At 40.0% G+C, this 22901-nt stretch overlaps 1 protein-coding gene across 8 annotated transcripts in view; it reads right to left on the bottom strand.

The window, feature by feature from the left end:
- Positions 1-22901, bottom strand: part of RAD51B (RAD51 paralog B) — a 473685-nt gene that overhangs the window by 325098 nt on the left and 125686 nt on the right. For all 8 annotated transcript variants that reach the window (XR_012082526.2, XR_012082525.2, XR_012082524.2 and 5 more), the window contains exon 8: positions 12640-12736. Coding sequence is in view for 4 of the 8 variants with exons in the window: in XM_072986151.2 (XP_072842252.2) it covers positions 12640-12736 (97 nt within the window). In the remaining 4 variants the exon portion in view is untranslated. The remainder of the gene's footprint in view (positions 1-12639; positions 12737-22901) is intronic.

Here is a 22901-nt window from a genome sequence, read left to right as displayed (position 1 = left end):
GTATATAGAATACTATTTGGCTCACTTTTGGTAATTTAATTCAAACCAATTTATGGCATCCACACATGTTTTGACTTACAGTGCTCTAAACTGCCCCTTTTTAGAGCCCCCCACCCCAGCTTTCTGGCACAGTGAAAGAGCTTTTGGGTTTTTTGATGCTATTCAGTGCACCTCAAATTATCCTGTTGTGCAGGCCATGTGGATAATTAGTTTGCACCCAAATAGAACTGCAGACAGCCTTATCTCAGATTATACCCCTGTGATGTATTAGGTGGGTTGTGATCTTAAAAGAGAGGGCAGGGAAAAAACCTCTATTTTGGTCTTCTTTTCTTAAAAAAATTCCCTGATGTAGCACAATTCTAATATACTGTATTAGGTAAAATATGTATACAGTACTAAGTTGATGTATTGCTGTTTCGATGTACCACAAGGTACTACTAAAAACAAAAGAAGGAAAGTCACAAAAAGGATTGCTTAAAGATAGCCATAAGAAAAAGTGGAGGAGGACATATCCATTCTCCCCTTGACAAGGCAGCGACAAGGCAGCGGAGACCTGGCAGAGCCCTGACTGAAGAGAAGGGTGAGGAGAAGGCAGATTACTTCCCTTCCATCTCCCCAACCTTCACGCTAATGTTCTCCCCTCGCACATGAGCTTGCTCTGCCTTCTCCTCCTTACTTGCGAGTAAACCAGCAATCCAATGAGATCTGCTGACGCTTCTCCCAGGAGAATAAACATGGAAGGATCGTTCAAGTGAGCGATAAAATAGATTGCACTGAAGGGAAGAACCTTTTAAGTGCAATCCAGATCATTCCAAATCTCCCTGTTTGGAGAAGCACTCAAGTGTCCAGGGGAAAAGGCTAGACTGGCACTCTCCCATGCTGTTCTTCTGTACAAGGAATACTCCCCCACACCCTATTTTGTTGACAACATTACAAACGATCTATGCTCATTTTTATTTCATACACTGCAGGGAAATCACACTTTTCTTTTCTTTTTAATTTTCCAAAACAAATACAAGAATATAAAATACTTACTAATACAATCTAAAACACAGTGCACCCCTAAACCCACGGGACCCTTGGGAGCAATACTTTTATTACAAACCTCCCTTCCAAAATTGTATTTATTGTTGCTTAGAAGATTTCCCCTTTCCTTTCACTAATACAAATTCAATAAATCTACCCAATAGCATAAAAAATATTTAAACTCATTTCCCCTCTTCACCCTTTTCAATTCCCTGCTTTGACAGCAACAATGACAAAGTTCATCCTTACTATGCAGAGATTCTGCCAGGCAGGGACTGAAAGAAAGGAAGTGAAGAAAAAGATGTGTTCTCCTCTTCCAGTTTGAAGTACATCTCTAACCTCTAAAAGAAGGACACATACCAAAATAACAGGTCATTCCTGCTCCCCTCATCTAGATCCTGTGAAAACCTATTGTAGAGCAGGAGTGTTGCCCTTTGCAAAACCATGAGAATAAGCCTTGTCTTGTGCTGGTATCAAACTGCTTAGTGTGTGTTTAGATAAAAAACAGCACCATGAATTATGTACAGATCATAGGGTGCAATGGAGCATTGGTGTGCAACTCTGCATTTAGCCCTATGTGCAGTCCCCAAGCAGTTCTCAAGGTCAATCTGAAAGATGATTCTGCTTTAAAGAGCAAGTATTCTATTTGTTTGATCTTAGGGAGGAGCACTGCTTAGAGTCTCCAAGAGACTTTCTCAGAATGGGCTGCTGAGTTTCCTCACACATACTCAGAATATTCTTGGAAGTCACTCTTTATTCTCTCACACCCATCTCATGTCACAGCTTGCAACCAGCTGATGTTACATAGCTCAAGTGCAGCCATGCTTACATTACTATCTTTCTTTCTTCATTGACTTCACTCAGAGTATCATGTTGCTGACCAGATTCTTAAATTACCAGGGAGTGGGTGAGTTCTTTTCTCTCTAAGCTCAAATACTACAACCAATGTCCAGAAAGGGGCTACTAGAGATTAGCAGAATTCAACAGCAGGATGGGTAAACAATATGTTTTGGTGACGGGGAAACCATTTTGAAAAGAAAGGCTGAGAGGTCTAGCTGACATAAGCATTTTAGGAGTAGGAAAAGTCATATGAGCCATTGATTTTATACCGTCATAAGACGGTATTAAGTCATTATTTAAAACTGCTTAATAGTGCACTAAGGAGAAATGTAAATGTTTAAAACTATGCATGTTGAAAAAAATTATGTTGATTACCGTATTTATTTTCAATAAAATTCACTCTTCAGGAGTCATCTACTATCTTGTCAGCTTATTGTTTAATTTGAAAACACAGGGCACAAAAGTCTGTGATTCAGAGCTGAGGAAGGAGAAACAAGGGAATATAATGTCATTGTAATGGGGAGTCTGACTGGAAAGAAGGTTTTTTTTTTCAGTTTGTACATAAAGACTATGGTAATAGCTAACAATGAGAGAAACAAGCAGAAAAATATATGGCCATTACTTTGTGGTCTAGATAAATTACAGTGTTCTGTAAACGCTGCCAGAGTTTGGCAAAGATCCTGCAAGTCTAAATTTCAAAGCTCAACCAAGGCTCTTTGTTTATTGATCCTGCTGGACTGGTTTCTTTCTTTCCTTTTTTTTTAAGGCAGGTGTACAAATCAAAACACACTCACATTAGTTATTCAGATTGAAACACACTCGCATTAGTTCCTGTTTACTAATTTTTTTAGGCTGACATAGAAACATTACCAGCAGCCTCTCTTACTATATGCTGGTAGTGTATAAATTCCTCTACAATTAAATATTTTGTGGATAATTTAAATGCATATGATCATTAAAGGAAAAAGGAAATCAGTTTAATTATGAGTGAAAACAGCTTATCTGTCCAGGATAGTTGTTCAGTACAGTACTATACAGCATATCCGATACACAATATTACTTTGGTAGTCTAATTACTATCTGCTAATAGTCTAATTACTATCTGATAAACTGAATTAAGTTGGCTACAGTTTCTATATTATATAGATCGACTTCTGAAAAAAATCTACACTTTTTTTGGTCCAATCCATATATTCAGTAGGGATAAGAATTGCAATAGCATAGTGGCAGAGAGACAGAAGTCCCTTCCAAAGCTTAGAAAAGTACTTTGTACAAAAAGTACTTACAGTTACCATTCTAATTGCCCATTACTTAACTGTAATGTTTTTACAGTATTTCACTTTTTCTAATTGTTGCAATTATAATGTAACAGCTCTGTGGTGTTTATTCCAAGAGAGATTTTAACTATAAATAACCTATATTTTGCTGTGATTTTGCTATTTCCAAACTCTGGTCTCTTTCATTTCAGTCAAGGCATCCATGTACATGGCAAATTGTGAAAAAGCCCTGTTTGCATCCTTTTTTCCCAGTCCTACATGTTTAAAAGGGTCATACTAGTCTTTGTACACCTGGGCCTTTTCATTGAGCCTCAGGTTGTCTGCATGGAAGAGGAGCTTACACCCATCTTTGATCACACTGCTTTGACACCAGACTCCAGTAAATGTATGAACTGAGGCTCCTCCATCATTTCCCAGAAATCTGCAATAGGAAATAACACCCTTTACAGTGGTTTTTCAAGGCCTGTACCAATTAAACACATTTCTGGCACTTTCTTAATGGCATACTTTCCCTGGAGTCAAAAGCTGCTCCAGAATCTGAGGTCATTTGTTTAATATAAAAGCAAAAATTATGGAACAACAATTTCAGATTTCATCAGCCAAGTCCTTGTGGCTTTCAATGAAAAAAAAAACCTACCAACTTAATAGATTTGCTGTCTTATGAACAAGATAAATTAATTATTCTGTCCCTGTTAAAATGGTATCAAATTTCAGCCAAGACTTTCCTCTGTTGCTCCTTTTTAAAAAAAAAATTAAATCCTTCTCTGCTCATTAACTTTTCAACTTTCCTGTCTCACTTTGTAGCTTGCTGTTCTTGCCTACCAAACATCTGGAGTAGATTTTGTCAGCTGGGTTTAAAGGAAGAACTGTAAACGATGCTGTAATTTTAAAAATTAAATTTATTTATAGCAAGAGCCAGAATCATGTTTTAAATGGTTGAGGTTTCAGGCTGGTGGGTCTCCAGGAATGTGTAGTGCATGGTCTTTGCTGCTGTTTTCTCAAGAATTCCCTGGGTGGGATTATGTAATGCTCCATCTCCTACAGGACCCCTTAGTTCTGCACGTCCTGTGCCTGAAGCAATTTCATTATACCAATACGTGAAACATTTTCTGCCTTGTTTTTCTTGTAACACGATTCAGGCAATACATTTTGCATGATTAACAGAGTGAGTGCATGGCTAATAATTAGACAAGAAAGTTAGCATTGGGATTCATGGATCTGCTTTTACTATAATCTAGCCCTACTAATTAGGTGGCCCAGGACTCCTGAATGAGCTGCCATTAATGTCTTAGTGACACCTAACTCTACCTTTCTGTTTTATCTGATGCCAGAACTTCTGTTGAAACAAAAGCTGAATCTGGCTTGACTAGTACTTGCCTTGAAGACCAGGGGTCTCTCTGCACTACACATTTTTAGCTGTCCAATTTCCCTTTAACTGCCATGGCTTCTTGCTGGGATTGACAGTTTGGTGGACCCAAGACTAAGCCTTGTCGTACCCAATTGTTACCTCCTCCCAGTATGAGAAGGAGCTATTGATAAGTACTCCCTGGGTATGCATCTGTAACCAAATGTGTATCTACCTGACAGTTGTTCTAGTCAGCCCACATCTAGTTGGCTTGCCTATCAGAATATAATGGAGCACTTTGTCAAAGGCTTGGCTGACATCAAGATATATTATGTCAACAGCATTCCCACAGTCTACCAGGAAGGTTACCCAATGAAAAAATAAGATAATATCAATCTGGCATGATTTGTTCTTGTCAAATCTGTGTCTAGTTATTACTGCATTGTTTTCCAGGTGCTTGCAGAGTGACTGTTTTATAATCTGTTCCAGAATTTGACCTTTACTCTTAGTTTATCAGGAAGATTTTTTTTGAATCCTTGAGAAAATTCCTTTATGTTTAAGATACTTCAATCATACAGCATGTAATATTTCTTTCTGCAATTAAATCCAGTGTCATCTAATGTTTGTGGCTATCAATTAAAAAAAAGAGGAAATTATATAAGTGAAGAGACTATGAATTAACAGAAGCCTTTGGGAGAAATGGCTAACATTTTAATATTTGGAACAACAAATTATGGGGCAGCCCTATGAACATTTTGTAGCTACAATTTAGAATGCAATATTAAAGAGGGGAAATTCAAATTAAATAAGCATCTGGTTGCAATCATATATACCTATCAGACACAGAAAATCCTGCCATATAAAGTTAAATTAGATTCTTAAGGTCTTACTTCGCAGCTCCATAATCCCCCATAATATAACAAAAGAAAACTGGCTATTTTTGTTATACGGAACAGTTTTCACCACATAAATAGTTTATAAGAAATCTCTATAGCACATTAGAAGAAAGATGGGTTGTTTATTTGTATATATAAGCCTGAATCCAGCTGTTAATAGAACACATCCAGTGAATCAACTGGAATTTGCTAAATCAACAATTGTGCATGTTCTGTTGATTCAGGGGGTCTATTGTAGTTGGGTCTAAGAACAGAATTTAGGCAATAATTTCCTACTTTTCAAGAGGCTGCCAGAGCATTTTATAAAGGCTTATCACTACTAGCTTTCATAGCATGGATATAAATGAAATCACATCTGAAGTTTACTTACTGTGTTGCCACAGCCAGCACAGTAAGCAGGTCATCTGAACTAGCACAGCTCCCCTCCCCCCCCCCAAGGCCTGCTGGACTCAGAGAATGAGGGACCTCAGACCCAAGATACAGAAGTAGCTGTGGGGGATAAAGACTCACACCTGAGCCAGGTACAGAGGGCTGGGCTGTGTGAGCCAGCGCAGACTATAACGATAGGGGCAGAGCAGATGGGAAGAACAGTATTCATAGGAGGTTAGGACAGAGGAACCAGGAGAGGAAGAATACTGGATCAACACAGGGGAGGCTCCTGTACCCACCATCACTGTGGAGGAGTTATTTGAGTGTATCCTGAAAAGGGATTCCTGGACGGAGGTCCTAAGAGAGCAGCAGATACCCAAGAGAACAATGAGAGCTCACCTTGCCCCACAGAATAGAAAATCACAGCTGAGGCACCCCTACCACTGACAGGCAACTCCTCCTCCTCCACCACCACCTGCCCTGACTCCAGCACCCACAAAGAAGAGGCACTGGAGTTGACAACTCCAACACCAGTGAGAATGCCTGCAGCAGCTCCAAGGACAACCCATCACCTGGGAGAAGGTTTGGAGCGTGGTACAAGCTCTCCTTGAAAGAGGTAAGAAGCCATGGACTAGGACAAGGCTTTTGGCAGCTCCATACTTCCTGTTCCAATGGGCCCCATTGGAATCATCTGGGGACCACAAAGAGACTAAAAGAGACCACAAAGAGACTTGCACGTAAGCCAGTGCAGGAAATTCAGCTCCCTGAAGGCAAAACTTGTAGGGAGGGGTTGCCAGTGATGAAAACAGGACTGTAAGTCCTGCCTTCCTCCCAATAAACTTGGAGTTACCTCTACTTTCCAGTGTGGACCCCATGGATACTTACACAGGGGACGGGACACCTGCACTCAAACTCTTGATATGGGCAGTGACATTCACACTTATGTTATCGGAACATATTTTAAGTAGCTGAGATGCACATTTAATCTATGGGAAATCTCTTCAAAATATTAAATTATGCTTTACCAGTATTAAAGTTTTGGCATCTTTGAAAAAAATGGATTTTGACCAAGTGCTGCCTTTTCTAGTCCTGGAAACAACCAAGGCATGTCTTGAAAAATGTCATGGCATCCAATTTTCCTTTGAAGTCTATATTGCCTACAAAGGACTATGAACTCCAAAAACATTTGGTCTTGATTCCCTTCTTCTAGTAATATCTAGTTTTTAATAGAATGTTTCTATGTGTACATATGTGAAACATTCTTGAAATGTGGTACTATATATCTACTCCCCTATGCATCCACATACGTCTTCGGTTAGCAGTAATGCTAACAGAAGATATTCTTTTCTTTCAACCCACTTCTATCAAATGTATGGGCATAAATCTGCACTAATATTTCAGCCAGTTTGAAAAGGATGTGAAAAACAGATACAAGAGCACTGCAGCAAAATGAAATCTAATACTTTATCAATTAGCAGAAACAGAGGACTGCCAGTTTAGACTACTAAATGATAACCCAAACCGGTTTTGTTTTTTTAAAACCACTTCAATGTATTTAGTCTCAGGAAGCTAATTCTAACAGATTTGTGGCTACAAAGGATGCCTAATCACTTGTGATTTGTTAAAAATTATGAATCGTTCTGTTTTGGAGCATACCTCACTGACGCACAGAAGCAAACCACGGCTGCCATCAAAAGGAACTTGCACAAACAAGCTTGCAATAGATGTAAAGAGTTTGCAGCTGTAACAATGAAGCAAGCAACCTGACGTGTGTCAACTGTTATTCCCCTCAAGTGTTTTTTCAGTTTCTAACACGCTCAAACACTTTGTGCTTGAGATACTTGCTTAAAGAACTGATCACAACCAAACATATATTGAGCGTCCTTTGTGCTAGGTACTTTCTCAAGAATTAGCAAATGTTACTGAAAGTCAGCAACACACAACTCAAGTTATCCAAGTCATTCTAAGAAACATTTTCACTTAACGCAAAAAGGTTATGTCAATACTTTAAATCATTTTGTTAGCCTTTTTTCTATCACTATTATAGCCTGCTTTTCCTCTCTCTTTGTTACCTTTCCTTTCTTTTTTTCTCCACCCTATAAAACATGCAGACTCTCACTTTCTGCATGCATAAAAGAAAGGCAAAGAAAGATGTGGCAATTCTAAGACTAATTGCTATATTTTAATGTAAGCTTTCATAGAACAAGCCCATCTATCAACAAATTTAAGAGAGCAATCCAACAGAGATCTTTGGGGAGGAAAGTGACCATTTATAAGGGTCATAGCTTACTTTATAAGACCTTGCGAAATTCTCAAATTCTATCTCTGGCCCTAATATGGTAACTAGGAAAGCCAATTAGATTTGCATACACCTGGGAGGCAGGAAAGTTTTGAGGGTTGGATCATACTTCCGCACTATTAAAGTGCAGGCCAGGTAGGTGGGGCTCGTCAGCCATGGAAGGCAGCCCATCTATGAGAAGGAAAATTCTGATTTCAAACCTCCACTCCCTTGTGGCTATATCCACTCATGGAAAAGGCTTCAGGAGTTAACATAGAGGCAAAATCCAGAGCTGGAGTTCCAAAGGCAGTTCGTTTCGTTCTGCCAACTCCTGCGACGTCGCTGAAACCAGTTGTATTGGCTCTTGCCTTTCCATTGGACCATTTCAGCAAAGTGGGGAGGGGGGAATCTGTTGCTTGGGTAACAGCCTATCCTCCATATTATTTTACCCAGGCTTCATGCTCTGGAGGGGACACTCCTCGATTCAGAGCATCTTACCATAGTCTCTCGAGACTGAAGGATGCCTATGCTATGTCCAGCTCCTGAATGACTTGGCAGAGTACAGAAAAGTGGGGAGCTAAAATGGTGCTCCCCTCCCCAAGCAGTGTATCTTACTTCTCTCATTTTGCCAGCAGTGTTTGGAAGGGAGCATACGCAGCTCCAGATTGGCTGACCTGACAAAATGAGAGGTTTTTCAGGAAAAGCAAACCTGGGAAGCAATATCTCCTCTCTGGTCCACAATGGCCAGTCCTCATTCAGTCTTCATCCTCCCTTCTGTTTTGTAATTTGTTTGCTCATGCTACCAGATGCAAGAATGTATGATGAGGGAAGGGAACTTCCTCCTTTGTCACAATTTTATTGGTGGTTTGGGGAACTAAGCAGGACAGGATGCCTACTCTGAACACCTCCCCCTTTCATGTTTTTTGAGAATCTCTTTAAAGGAGCTGGGAGATAAGGCACTGGCCAGACCCAGCTTGAGGACTGAAGGCCCTGCCTTACTCCCAGGTGACAGCGCAGCCACAGAGTGGGGATGTGCCAGTACGGAATGCTGGCTCTGCTAGTCCATGGGCACTTTTTAGCACACGTACTGTGTCTAGTTTGGGTCATCAGGTTGACAAGTGGATCATTTGATCTTTCCCATACACTGAGGTACTTACGTGTAGGCCAATAAAGTTGTGGCCTTGTTCCATCCAAAAACATTAGGTACACATTAATAAGCCTACCCTGGTATTAAGATGATCACAAGAGCCCTTTCTCCTAGACCCATCGCACTTACAGACACATTTACTGGGGACAGAAGAGAGGGCCTTCTCTATTGCCTCCCACAAGAGTCCTATTGCCTCCCACAGGAGCCCCAACTTTGCTGTTCTTGTGTAAGCAGACAGGGACTTTTCCCTTCAGATAACCTTTCCTTTAAATTATTAGTTGACCAAGGGGATATTTTTTAAAGAGAATGCTTTATTCTGTTGTGTTATTTCAGTTCCCTGTTTTGGGAACTGATTTTCGTTTTACAACGATGAAAAAAACGCTGATTGTCGGGTTTTCAAAATGGCCGGTGGTTGCTTAAAATGGCTCCCCGCTGTGCTTAGGGATGGATTCCTCGCTATACAGGCACCGAAAATGGCTGCCGTATGGAGGATCTTCGCTGGACGGTGAGTTTTTAGCCCACTGGAACGCATTGAACAGTTTTCAATGCATTTCAATAGGTTTTTTAATTTCGCTTTACGATGTTTTCGTTTAACAGCAATTTTCCTAGAACGGATTATCGTCGTTAAGCGAGGCACCACTGTACTGTAAACTGCCTTGGGTCCTTTAGGAGAAAGGTAGCATATAAATATTTTAAATAAATAAATAATAAATACATGAATATATTGGTTATTCTCTGCCCAGGGTCCAGGCCACAAAGCACCAGAAGCACAACTACGCTTATTCTATACACACAGTTCCTAGGTCTACTAGTCAGAAGGCACTGTTGTGCCATTCCATTTACTTAATAGGTATTTTGTGAGGGGGGGGAGGGAAGCAGCAGTGGGAAAACACGTAAGTGTTACAAGTGGAAGGCAGTGATGTGTGGACCCCCAATAAAATTTTGGACAGGACAATTACATATAAAAGCCTGAAGTTATATCTATTAATGGACAGTATATATCTTCCCTATTACAATCTATTTGCACAGACTGTATCATACATGTAAAGGAAATAACATGCTAACAGACATCATTTCTGTCTGTCTGTCTGTCTGTCTGTCTGTCTGTCTGTCTCTAGCTAACTAACTAACTAACTAACTAACTAACTAACTAACTAACTAACTAACTTTCATACTGTGCCATCGTTGAATCCCTGAATTTTAGGCTGTATCAGGCTTCTATTATAGCCTTCAGCAATAGAGTTTAGAACTTTTGATTAGGGAAGTCTACAACATTTGACTAAGGATGAGCCCTTTCATGTTTAAATAAAAATGGCTTTCTTTTGTATATTTTGTGTTATTTTGGCAACCACCAAAAGAGACCCTGTAAAAGAGAGCTACATGAAAATTGCATGTTTATCCCTCTTTTATATGCTCTTTCTGTGCCCTTTGTATGACAAATTGCCTGAGAAATATTTCATCCAATAGCATCACAAAGGCTGTCAGCAGCCAGAGAAGTCCAGGGGGAACAGGAACTTAAAATCTGTAAAAGTGCCTGGAATCCAGTGAGAAATACTTCTTGCTTCAGTCATTCCTTGTGGTGTTACAAGGAATACTTCTAGTGCCCTCCATCTTGGATTGCTGCCTGTCTACTTGTTTGCCCATGTCTTCATCCAGGATTCTTCCCCTTTTTGTCTTTCTTTTACGGGGTATATTTCCCTGTTTATTTATATTATTATTTTCTGCTACCAGGCAGTCTTTCTTGTGCCAGTGTGCCTTCTTGGGACCCCAATTTGGTTTTCTTCCAGATTATTTTTTCCCTTTGTTTTTAGAAGTGGCATTATTTCCTTTCTTGGTGGTCATGGGGAGTTAACCTCCCAATATCCTAGTAGTTTTAGTTTGGGAGGGGCATTGATTTTTTTAGAAAATTTGTTTGCTTTTCTTGGTTTTTAGAAGCGAGACTGTTATGTGTTTTAATTTTGCTATTTTTTCCCTCTGCATGTGGTGCTTTCCTTGTTTGATTTATTTTAAAGAAATATTATTTGATTTATTTCCTATATATAGATATATATTTAAAAGTGTACACCCTGGTGTAGGAGTGGGGGGGGTTGGGGGGGATAGTTTTGTTTGCTTCTATGCAGATGTGTGGGCTAAGAGGGAGGATTTGCCAGTGTGTCACTGGATTATATGGATGGTGGTGGTTGTTCGTTGGGCACAGTCTGGAGTATTTCTCTCTTGTTGTTCTTGGTGCTACAGTGTTGTTGGTAGCTTTGAAGAGTGGATGTCTCTGTGTGCTTTGTAACCAGTACACAGATGCTTTCTTGTCTTTTTTTTTTTCTATTGTAGTTCCAAGACCTGGAGGATCTGCTATACTGGGCAGGTGGCAATGAACTCACACTCTTGTTTTCCCTTTTCTCATTTACTGCTCCCCACTGTTGGAGTGGATTGATTCTCTGTCACCTTATCTCTGCTTTTTTGGAGTATTTCAAAGAGTTCCTTAGGACTTTTATAGTGCCAGAAAACACAAATGAGAAAACACATATTGAATAACCTCAAAAAGTTTTTACCTTTTGTGTAAATCAAAAGAACCAGTACAAATAAAAAGTAGGAAAATAGTCACCTCCCAAAAGAACCCAAAATGAAAGAAATAAAAAGTTTCCACTGTGCAAATACCTACAATTTTTCTACAATACAGTTCCTAATCAATGCTGCAATGTTCATTGTTTGAATGAATGTGTTATTTGTACAGTACTGTACTAAAAAAACTGCCCCTACAAGTTCACCTTGCCCCATATCTACAAAACACATGCTGTAAAGGTAAGTGATCTAAAGTATTTACATAATATAGAACTGGATACTATAAGTACAGGAGCAGGAGCATATGGCCAGATGGAATATATGGTTTCAATTGCATCATCTCCATATCTTTATCAGATGCAAGTTTTTAACAATATCAGGCTGTGTTACATCATACACAAGTTTCAACAGCACAATACAATATTCAGACCTGCACTTTGTTCCATTATATTTGAAACAAAAATAAAGGATGGTTCCAGATACACAAATGAATATTTGTTCCTTCTCAAACAGAGTCAAGCTGTTTCCCTTTCGGTTATCTGCAAATTACTTGGTTTCCCATATCAGATTAGCAAAAAGATCTAGCTAGTCCCTCAAATATCTTCCTCTCCCTTCTCTGTGTGTGTTTTCAGTAATTCATGATGTCAGTTTTGTGATGCTTTCAAAAATGGTAGAAAATAAATCATAGGATAAGCATTCCCACTAGGGATTACAGATTTTAAATCAATGTTGCTTATTGGTCTTAAACAGTTAAACTGCAATAAGACATTTCAAAAAAAAACTCAAGCTACCTTCTGTACTCAGCTTCATAACCACATTTGTGTTGCCACTTACATATGAGTAAGAGTGGCACTGAAGATTTGTGTCAGAGTCAGGTTTCAACTGTAATAAAAAGGATTGCTTACCTTCTGACAGGGAGAACTCATCAGCTGGAGACAGCAGGTCTGTCTGTACAGCAAAGTCATCGTTCAGCCACGTGGTAATCTGATTCGTCAAGATAACCTGCAAACAGATATGGAGAAGGAATTACAAGACAGACACAATAGTAGCCCAGACAAGAAGTACAGTTTGTAGACACCAGGTAACCCTCAATGCCGATCTTAATAGTCAACCATTTCAGTTCCTTCCTGGATCAATTTGGATGAACTGTTGTAGCATCTGAACAGAAAGCCGCAGATTACAATTCCTCTTGAGTAATTCTTTCAAAATTACCTAGATAGGTCTCATTTCCCTCTCTGGTAAAGGAAAAGAATGCCCCTTTTTAGACAGGAGAGTAGGTGGATTTCTGATTTGTTCTCTATGGGACAACAAGGATATCTTCACCAGATAAGATCTTAAAATTGAACCAGAAAGTGTTTTCTTCAAACAATGGGCATGTGGGTCACACTTTGTTTTTGTTTATATGGTTAGGTCTGTGTTCCAAAATGCCAGTAAGAGCTATTACTTTTTTTTTTTTTTTTTTTAGAAAAATCAGACCATTTTCTTATAAAATACATTGCCAAAACAGTGCCTGCATATTTTGTATTTTATCTTAGGCATTATAAGAAATAAAGACTAACTTATTTCAAAATGAAAGTTGAGAATCTGTCTGCAGCCTGATAGCAGCTTAATCTGGGGGGAGGGCAACTGTTTCTCTGCCCATTCTTGCAGATGCTCATGGTGACTCATTCCATGTATTCCTGCCTTCCTCCTCTCTTCCATGCTGCCAATTTCCTATCATACTTGCACCTGCCTAAACCACTGTGATAACCCTTGCTTCCATGGAGGTTGAAATACTGTGATGGAGGAGACTAGTATTTCAGGAGCATGTACTGCTGTGGGCCATAGGTTGGCTATACATAGCCCTTTGAGATAGGTGAAAGGGAAGGAGAAAATCTTGTTCGGTGTCTGGCATCAGTATGCAATCACAATGGAATACAAACCTCAAAAAAAAAAACCTGTTCCCCACCCCTGCCCACAAATGATGAGTATTTTGGTTATCTGGAAAAGATGGGACCTCTGACATCACCTGAGAAGACCTACCAATGGAACCTGACTGGGAAAGCTGATTTCATGACTTGCTTGGGCCCTCTCTTTCAAGCAACGCTCTTTGACAGGCACAAAATGGTGTTTGTGTTCCAGAGAGCCTCAAATACACCCATATGCAGAAATAGCTAATTTCTGCATCACCAATATAGATACGTGTTTGACCCCCTACTGAGAAAGGAGCTAAAGCTGTCATAAACCTCACTGAATGACTGATATTCGGGTTACCATTTCAATGTCTGCTAAGTGAAATGGGTAAATGTTCCCTGCAGAATAACATAGTTGGGCACAGGCCAAGGTAGTGATCTCAGCTAATAGTTCCATGAACCCTTTTAATTTAAAAAAAAGAAGTAGAATGAAGGCTCAAATTACCATACAAAACTGAAATTCAGTCTGCATTCTGCAGTGTTAGCCAGATGGAACCTGTCATGGGTTTTCAGGTTTACTTAACAACATTTACCTCCCTCTTGTCCTTACAGTAACAGGCAAAGATGTTCTTTTTCAGGCAGGTTTTTAAGCAATAAGTGTATTACGAATGCTATATTTATTAGAGATTTTAAAACTTTTTTTCAAATGTTTTAGCATTGTTTTTAATCCTGGTTTTAATCTTGGTATATTGCTTAATTTTTTTTTAATATGATATTTATGTGGTATTTTAAAACTGTTTGTAGAGTTTTTGCTCTTGTGAGTTGCCTTGGGTTCCCTATGAGGAGAAAGGCAGCATATAAATGATGTAAATAATAAATAAATAAATTTATATTTATTTTATGTTCATTCACTCATTTTGTTTATTTACGGTACCTTCCTCAAAACTAGAATCCAAGGTGACCTATGCATAATGGTAATTGCATGCAATCAAGTTGATTCCAATTTATGGCAACCTTTTCCAAAGTCTCCTAAGTATACAGTACTCAGAAGTGGTTCAGGTAAAGGTAAAGGTTCCCCTTGACATTTTTTGTCTAGTCGTGTTCGACTCTAGGGGGCGGTGCTCATCCCCGTTTCCAAGCCATAGAGCCAGTGTTTGTCCAAAGACAATTTTCTGTGGTCACTTGGTTAGTGCGACTTAGACACGGAACGCTGTTACCTTCCCACCGAGGTGGTGTGACAAACCCAGACCTACTGGGATCTGCCACACGTTAACTAAGCTGCCACCAACCATTCCCTATAAGAAGTCACACAGACCAGGGATGGATTTTTAACAAATAAAAGAATAAGGTTTATTTAAATACAACACACAGGGAAAATAAAATGATCAGGTGAATAAGATATAGTAACGTGGCTTAGTCTCATTCATACATGCATACAGTTTGGTTCACACAGAACCCTTAACTTGAAGCACAGACCCTGAACCTATCAGTTCTGGCTAACCAACAGACACCTGAACCTATCAGGTTGGTACTGACACACAGTAGTACCCTGTCTGACACACAGACTCCCACACCAGCTTCTTCTTCCCAGCTGCTGCTTCGTCTCCTCTCAGCGTCTCCTCACACGCTCCACATATATATACAGTACAGCCCCTCCTCCTGATGTCCCGCCTTCCACTCTCCATAGGATGGAACTTTCCCTCCAAACCCATGACAGACAGGTAACATCAGTGCTGTATGTAACAGGTGGTCCCTATTTATCTACTTGCATTTGCATGCTTTCGAACCGCTAGGTTGGCGGGAGCTGGGACAAAGCGACGGGAGCTCACTCCGTCACGTGGATTTGATCTTACGACTGCTTGGTCTTCTGACCCTGCAGCACAGGCTTCTGCGGTTTAGCCCGCAGCGCCACCACATCCCCAGAAGTGGTTTACCACTCCCTTTTTTAAGGGGTGCTTTGAGATCATGGAGGTTGCCCAATACTACATAAGTTGGCTGTTCTCCTGAGAGGCAAAGTGGGGAATCTAATTCCTCACATTAAGTTCTGCAGCCAAGCACCTGAATCACTGAGCTATCTAGCCTGCTACCGAAGGGGGCTTACGGTATGTTAAAATACTCAACTCAAAATACAATAATCTACTAGGTTTCTGCTGATCTCCCAGTGAGCTAGTCCTCAATCTCCATTTAAAGGCACAAAGGTGGCATGACTTAGAAGCGGCATCTACTTGGCAGAGAGAGAATAATTCTCACCACTGTTACTGAGTCATAGGGAGAAACATAAAAAGAACATAATCCTCGTTTGGTCATTAGACAGTTAAAGAAAAATATGATCACTAAATAAACGAAGATGAGAGACAAATGAGGGATAAATATTCCAATTTAAACTAGATTACAAAATGCCATATTCTCTTCAAGGTCTTAGAATGTATTTTGGCAATTGTACTTCCTTGCTGTATCAGGTGAGCTGTCTGAAAGATAACAATGACCTGCTTAGATCCTTCTTGAAAAGACTGTTGTCCTATGCGGAAGAGGCTATACATATGTATATATAGATATCACAAAGATCACCACCAGACCCAGAAGCAAAAACAAAAATTCAACACAAAGAATTCCCAAAAATGCTACACTTGGGTACAAACTTTTTAAAACAAAGAAGACAATCAAGCTAAATAGAGGTGGTCTGCTAAGTGCATAAATAGTGTGGATTCAGCATTGAAACAGTTTCTTTTGACATAAGTGTACAAATCTAAAGGGACATAAATGTGAAGAGGGACCCAACAGAAACAGATGTGAAGGCAACAGGATACGTTTCAGATTAATTCACAGTTATATGTAGACACTTCCACATTATAGTGTGGTATAAGGTTTTTATTGGCAGAAAATTGTACTGACCAAATTATTCACAAATGTCAAAAGAACTCACAAGTGATGTGGTCATTCCAAATTTGTTCCAATATCAACTTCACACTGTGCCATTGTGTGCTTTGTTTGTCATATGCCTTTAAAAATGCAACGGCAACATATTTGACATTTTCTTTTTAAAGCTGAAGCATTTTAAATTCACAATCCATGTCACTTTAGAAAAACAAAGCCAATTCTACTGGTTTTTAATAGTCTTGTGGAAATCTGGAAATGACAAAGATGAAGGTTCTGTGTTGAGTAACTTCTTTCTGATATGCCTTTATAGCTCAATGGGCTGGAGTGCCTGCTGCAGAGACAGGAACTAGGAATCCAAAACTCTATTGTGCCTCCAAGGGAACAGACAAGCTGAGATTACCTGGATGTGTGTGGTTCCTGTAGTTATGTGCCCTGGTATCTGTACTGCCAGGAGGGACTGGTAAACTGCACCCGAGTACTTTATACCTAAATAGGGTTTCAATAAGGGTTGGAACTGATTTGCCGGCATACAGTTAATTGTTATGTACGTCACCATTCATTTTTTTCTTTTCTTCTCTTTCTCCCCACCATCTCTCACCCTCACAATAAAAATACACACACACAATGTAATGTGGCGGGCCACTCCAAAGTCACTGCCAACTCCAGGCCTCTCAGAATGCCCACCACACCACTACACACTCTTGCTGCCACCAACCTTTCCTTTAAATAAAAAGGACAAGGGTTTCTTTCAAAAATAAAACTGGCTTATTGATTACAAAATAAAATATGAAAATCACTGGAAGATAATCACGATGTAAATCACTTTCTCAATTTAATTAAACATAGACTTTCCCTCACTGACACTCAGGCACGCAGGCCTCTAACAAACTCTCCAGATCTCACTCTGGTTCTCTCACTCAATCTCTTATCTCACACACACCTTCACCCCCCTTTTTATACCAGCTCCTCCCCTTCAGTTCCACCCTCCGTCACACTATTGGCTGATGATTCACTGCCCAGCTGTGACTGACAGGTGAGGTCATGGCTACCCGTTACACACACACACACACACACACACACACACACAGAGAGAGAGAGAGAGAGAGAGAGAGAGAGAGAGAGAGAGAGAGAGAGAGAGAGCAAGAATGGGGGTGGGGAGTTTCTGTTCCCCTTCAATAAGACAGGGCTGTGGCAGTTGTACCTGCACTTTCATGCACATATCTTTTTATTATTACTGACTTTCATGTTACATGACAGGATCAGAGACAACATCTGATTGGATGCAGACACTGGCAGGAGGTCTACAAAGAGCACAGAAGCAATTGCTACAATTCACTGAGAGCCTTGAGACACTGGGCACCCTGAGGGTTGAAGTGTCCACAGGTCCCCTTTCGATACAGGTTAACAATATACTTTACCAGTAATAGGTCACGCAGTCCCCCGACACTCAGATAGCCTCACATGACTAATGCATATATACTGCTTTTGCTGATTGTGCCCTCGTGAGACCAGCAGCTTGCATTCTCAGAATAAAAATATTAAAACTTGCATTTTTTTAAAAAAACCCTCTGCAGCCATAGTCAATACTCCAGTTTCCCTTGTTAGTCAATCCATGGAGGACTGATGAAGTTCAGGACACAATATAGGCATCCTTATATTACCATACATTTCTTATAACAAACAACCAAAGCTTACGTAACTGCAGCCTGTAACTATCAAATTGTCTTTCTCTGGGAAAAACAGTACCATAAGTCTTTTCAGTTCCATATGAACCTACCTGGCAGTTAAGATCTAGCCAGGGGGCCCTCCTGAAAGAGGCGACCCTCAAGGAGGTAAGAGGGATGGCTTGTAGACAAAGGGCCTTCTCTGCAGCTGCCCCCAGACTATGGAACGCCATCCCAATTGAGATTTGTCTGGCACTGACGCTGATGACATTTCGGCACCAGGTCAAAACCTTCCTGTTCCAGAAGTCTTTTAATTGAAATAATATCAACTGTGGGTCCTGATGGCAATTTTTAGAATATATATTTTGTTTTATCTTTTTTACTGTATTTTAATTGTTGTAAGCCGCCCAGAGACCTTTCGGTAGTCAATCCAAGATGGCCCAGGCGGGTGGCATATAAGTTAACTAAATAAATAAATGTTGTATTATAATCATATTCAAAGTCTCATTCAGCTTTTCTGAACCTTACTGACATTTTCTTCAAAAACCCCATGTCATATGCCACTCTGTTTCCCCTTCAAAACTCATGCAGTAGCCTTCTGTCTTCAAAGGAGAGTAGCCCCTTCAGACCCAAAGCACAGGTTGCTGGGAGCATTGTTGAAAGTATGAATGGGATGCATGAATAAAAAACACTGAATTCCTCACCCATCATTCTTATCTCTGCAAACTGTCTCCCAAAGCCAGCTCCCCAAGAGATCAGCTGGGATAGAAGCAACTATGTGGATAAAGGAAAGCTGACAGACTGAGCACACCTCTTAGGTGCTTAAAATCGCACCCTGGCTTTACAGTTAATGCCAGTGGGGTAGAACCAGCTTTGAAGACACAGCTCTTTCATTGTCACATATAGTATTCCCCGCTCTGTCCTCTTGTTGCTAAATTTTTAACTGCCCTTTTAAATTGTCTTATGCTTCAATTATTTTGTTTTCATGTTTTCAATCATATTAGCTTGAAAAGAAATGTGGGACACAAATCTGATCACAAATAAGTAAGTAAGTTTACTATGGACATGAAGCCACATTTCTTGTTCTGGTCTGTTCTCAAAAGCAAATGCTAAGTTCCAAAGTACACTGGAAAACATTAAGAACCTAACTTTGGGCACCAATGCACAATTATGTTGGCTTTAATGGTCATCTTGTATAAATCTTTAGCCCCTGAAATTTCTAAGCTTCTCCATAAACTGGGATATAACATCTTCTGCTGTAAGAATAAGCAGAATATATTGACGTATTTTCTCAAATACAGCTTCTGCCCTCATTAGGACCACACTGAAACTACTAAATCTGCCTCTTTTACCCATACAAATCTAGATGAGTAAATAAACCATTTTCTGTAAACTTGTGGTCTTAGCCTCCTTGTTGGTTTATTGCAAAATTAAAGAGAACATAGTACAAAATCATCAATCAGTAACCAGCAAAAGTACTATAGAAAGGATTTGGCATGTACCCAAAGAGGAGGTGAGAATCTCACATGAAACAGTTGTTTATTAGGAGAACATTTCACATGCAGTATCATTTAGGAAATGCTTATTAAAGACTTCTTATTGAGATAAGAAAGCTAACACAAAATGATAGAGAATCCAAAATGGCTTTCCCCTTTAATAACATATGTTCCTTACTGTTATTACTGCACTACAGCAACACAGCTAAAGAAGCTGAAGCAGAAGTTATTTTCTTAGCACTCTGGCAGTTACTCAGCATAATACAGTGGAGGGAGTGTTATTTTTAATCTCTAGGGTAGCCATTTCATTCCTGTATGGCTGAATGGCTGCACATCTCAGAACACTAGGCTGCCATGCTTCCCCTACCCAGAAATGTTGAGAGTATCCAGAAGCAGTAGTGCTGTGCTCTATGAACTACTAGGATCTGGTTGAAAGAATAGTGCCTTGAGCCTCTGATGAAAAAGAAGGAAATAAAACAGAGAGAGGAACACCAGGAAGATATTTACTAATCCATCAGGAACGATAAACAATGGAAAAATGGAAGAGCTCATTACAGTAATGATGCCATATTTTCCCCCTGTGCTGACTGCGTACTGATAATGGCAGTGGTCATCTGAGCCCTGCGACAGCAGCTGTATCACAGCCTGCACCTGCTGTGAAAGGCAAGCGGTAGTTACTGACAACACATAACTTAGACTAGACACTGGATTAACAACTTCCTTCAGGTCTGGGCTCTCCCCAGGTAAAATCTGTTCCATGAGCGTTAATAACAGCTTGCCACACATGGCTTAACAGTTGTCCATTACTTCACCCTGGTTTACAGTAAATCATTGTGAAATTTGCATGTTTCAAAGGAATTAGTGGTCTTTTACATTGGCCACATCTACGACTATTTAAAATAGGGTTGGCGATATTAATGCTACCAAACAATACAATACTTTGACAGGAAGATAACCCTTCCAACTCCTCTAACCATGGAAATAACACTACTACATTAGAGCTCTTCCAAACCTGTGCTACTAAAGTTGGCATTCTCTACAGTGGGTAAAGTTCAACACTTCAAAGCATTAGCACAAGTTCTGCATGCAAGTTTCTTCTAACTAGCTTCCAATGTTTTGAGAATTGTCTAATTAGTGCTCTCACTTTCTATACTGAAGCTGAGCCAGCATGGAAAAATAATTTTATTTCATTCCCAGAAATGATTGTCTTATTCTCAGCAGCTCTCTACTTCCCCTAGCTGATCTCTATTTATCTCTTTCTGTCTGTGCGCCTACCTACCTATGCGTAAGAACCCTCAAATAGGAGATGGGACACTGATAGGTCAGGCTTTATCTGCATCAGTTGTTTCTGGAAGCTATTTCCACCTAATTTTTTATGGTTCCCTCCTTTCCCTCACATGGCAGCTCACTTTCTTCAGCAGAGTTTACAAGCCCTCTGTGTAATTATTTTCATGAGTGGAAAAGTTAGCTGGAAAAACTAGCAGCCCAACTGTACATAGTTAAATTTGCATCAAACCTATGGTGTGGTAAACAACCTATCTCAAAACCCACGAGGCTGTCATCATTTCAATACTTCTGTCACATAATCACTAAAACATCATGGAAACAATTTTTAAAGGATGATACAGAATTTTCTGAGCTTGAACTAGATGCTGATAATAAAACTGAATCAATTACACTGCATTTCATATAAACCTCTGTAAAGCTAATTATTTTTCTTCTTATCTAGAGACCTTGCAAAAACTTACTTATAGTGACCCTAATAGGGTTTTCAAGGTAAGCAAGGCATTTAAGGAGTGAGCTTCCATGACAGAGCCAGGGAATCGAAGCCAGATCTCTTATGTCCTAGTCCCTTACTCTATCTACTACATCACACTGGATACTTATATTGGCTATACTTTCAGATTTCTAATTTCACTGGTTTCCCCCAATGATGCCCCGTGATTTCCTGTGACAAAAGACCTTTGTTGTTGCTTTGCTATCACTAAGTGTTGAGATCTTTCAGGATTCAAACAGTAACCCTCCTGATATCAGGAGCATCACTGGTAGTCTTCAAAGTAAGCCATCTGGAGCCGCAAAAAGATCTCCAGATACAACCTGAATGATTCCATTCACCTTGCAACCCATTGGCTCCCTCTCACCTCTGACAGACTCTAGGCCTGAATCTTTGCCAAAGCAAGTCAGAATCTGACTTTCCTTGTGCAGTCTGGCTGCATTCCCACTTTCTGCCACCTAGTAGTTCTTCAGCTATCTGCATCTCAGTTTGCAGGTTCCCTTGTCCACTCGCCCATCCTTCTGCCTGCTTCCTACCTATATTTACCAAAGAGATTTCTGGCCCAGACTCCATCTGCAACTGTCTTTGCTGTCATTGCTTCATGTTACAGTTCTGGTCAATTCTGCCTCAGGTGGGCCTGAATCTCTGTGCCCAAATATTGACAAAAAGCAGTTCCTGAAATCTGTTTCACAACAACAACAATCCAAGATGGCCCAGGCTTTATGTAAATTAGAAGACAAAACCAAGAGGTTTTGTAAAAGAAAAAGCTAAACGTTTGTACAAACTGGCTGCTGCATTCAGCTCTGCTTTAGAATGGAACAATACCAAGTTATGCAATTCCCCTTAAAAAGCTTTCTGGGAAGAGCACAGACTGGATGCAAGCCTCTGCCAAAGGCTTAAAAATAATCACAAGAAATTAATAAGGGTTCTACAAGAAGGGGGAAAAAATGAAACACACACAAAAATCTGCTAGTCCCAAGTAGCTACATGTCTTCAAGCCTGAAACTACCACCACCCAGAAATAGCTTCAGGGCATTGCCTTTCCTCCTCTATGAACAAGGAATAGATCCAACACAAACGTAACCTTCAAACCTGCCCTCCTGCCCCCCATGCTGTTCTGCTCCACCAAAAAAGTCTATGTGCCTGGAGGGACTGCTTCATATGGGAACAGCCCAGGCTTTTACAGCCTGTATAAACCTGTCTGGAAAGACATGCGCAAGACATCCCCAAAGGCCAGGGTGGATCAGATTGCCTTGCCTCTTCCACATCCTGTCAGACTCCCAGGGCTTATGGGTTAGTTTCAACATGCTTTTGTTATCCTCTAGAAAGTGTTGAATAAAAGCACAGATTTCTGAATGAAGATGCCTTGTCCAAAAATGTGTGCTATCAAAAGCAGAGTAGATGATCCGTACAGAGTCACTGTACAGAGCAACTCTAGATTATATCTAACTGATTGGTCAAATT

Source organism: Pogona vitticeps, chromosome 1 (assembly GCF_051106095.1).
Source record: "Pogona vitticeps strain Pit_001003342236 chromosome 1, PviZW2.1, whole genome shotgun sequence".
NCBI lineage: Eukaryota > Metazoa > Chordata > Lepidosauria > Squamata > Agamidae > Pogona > Pogona vitticeps.
This window is presented reverse-complemented; position numbering and strand designations above follow the sequence as displayed.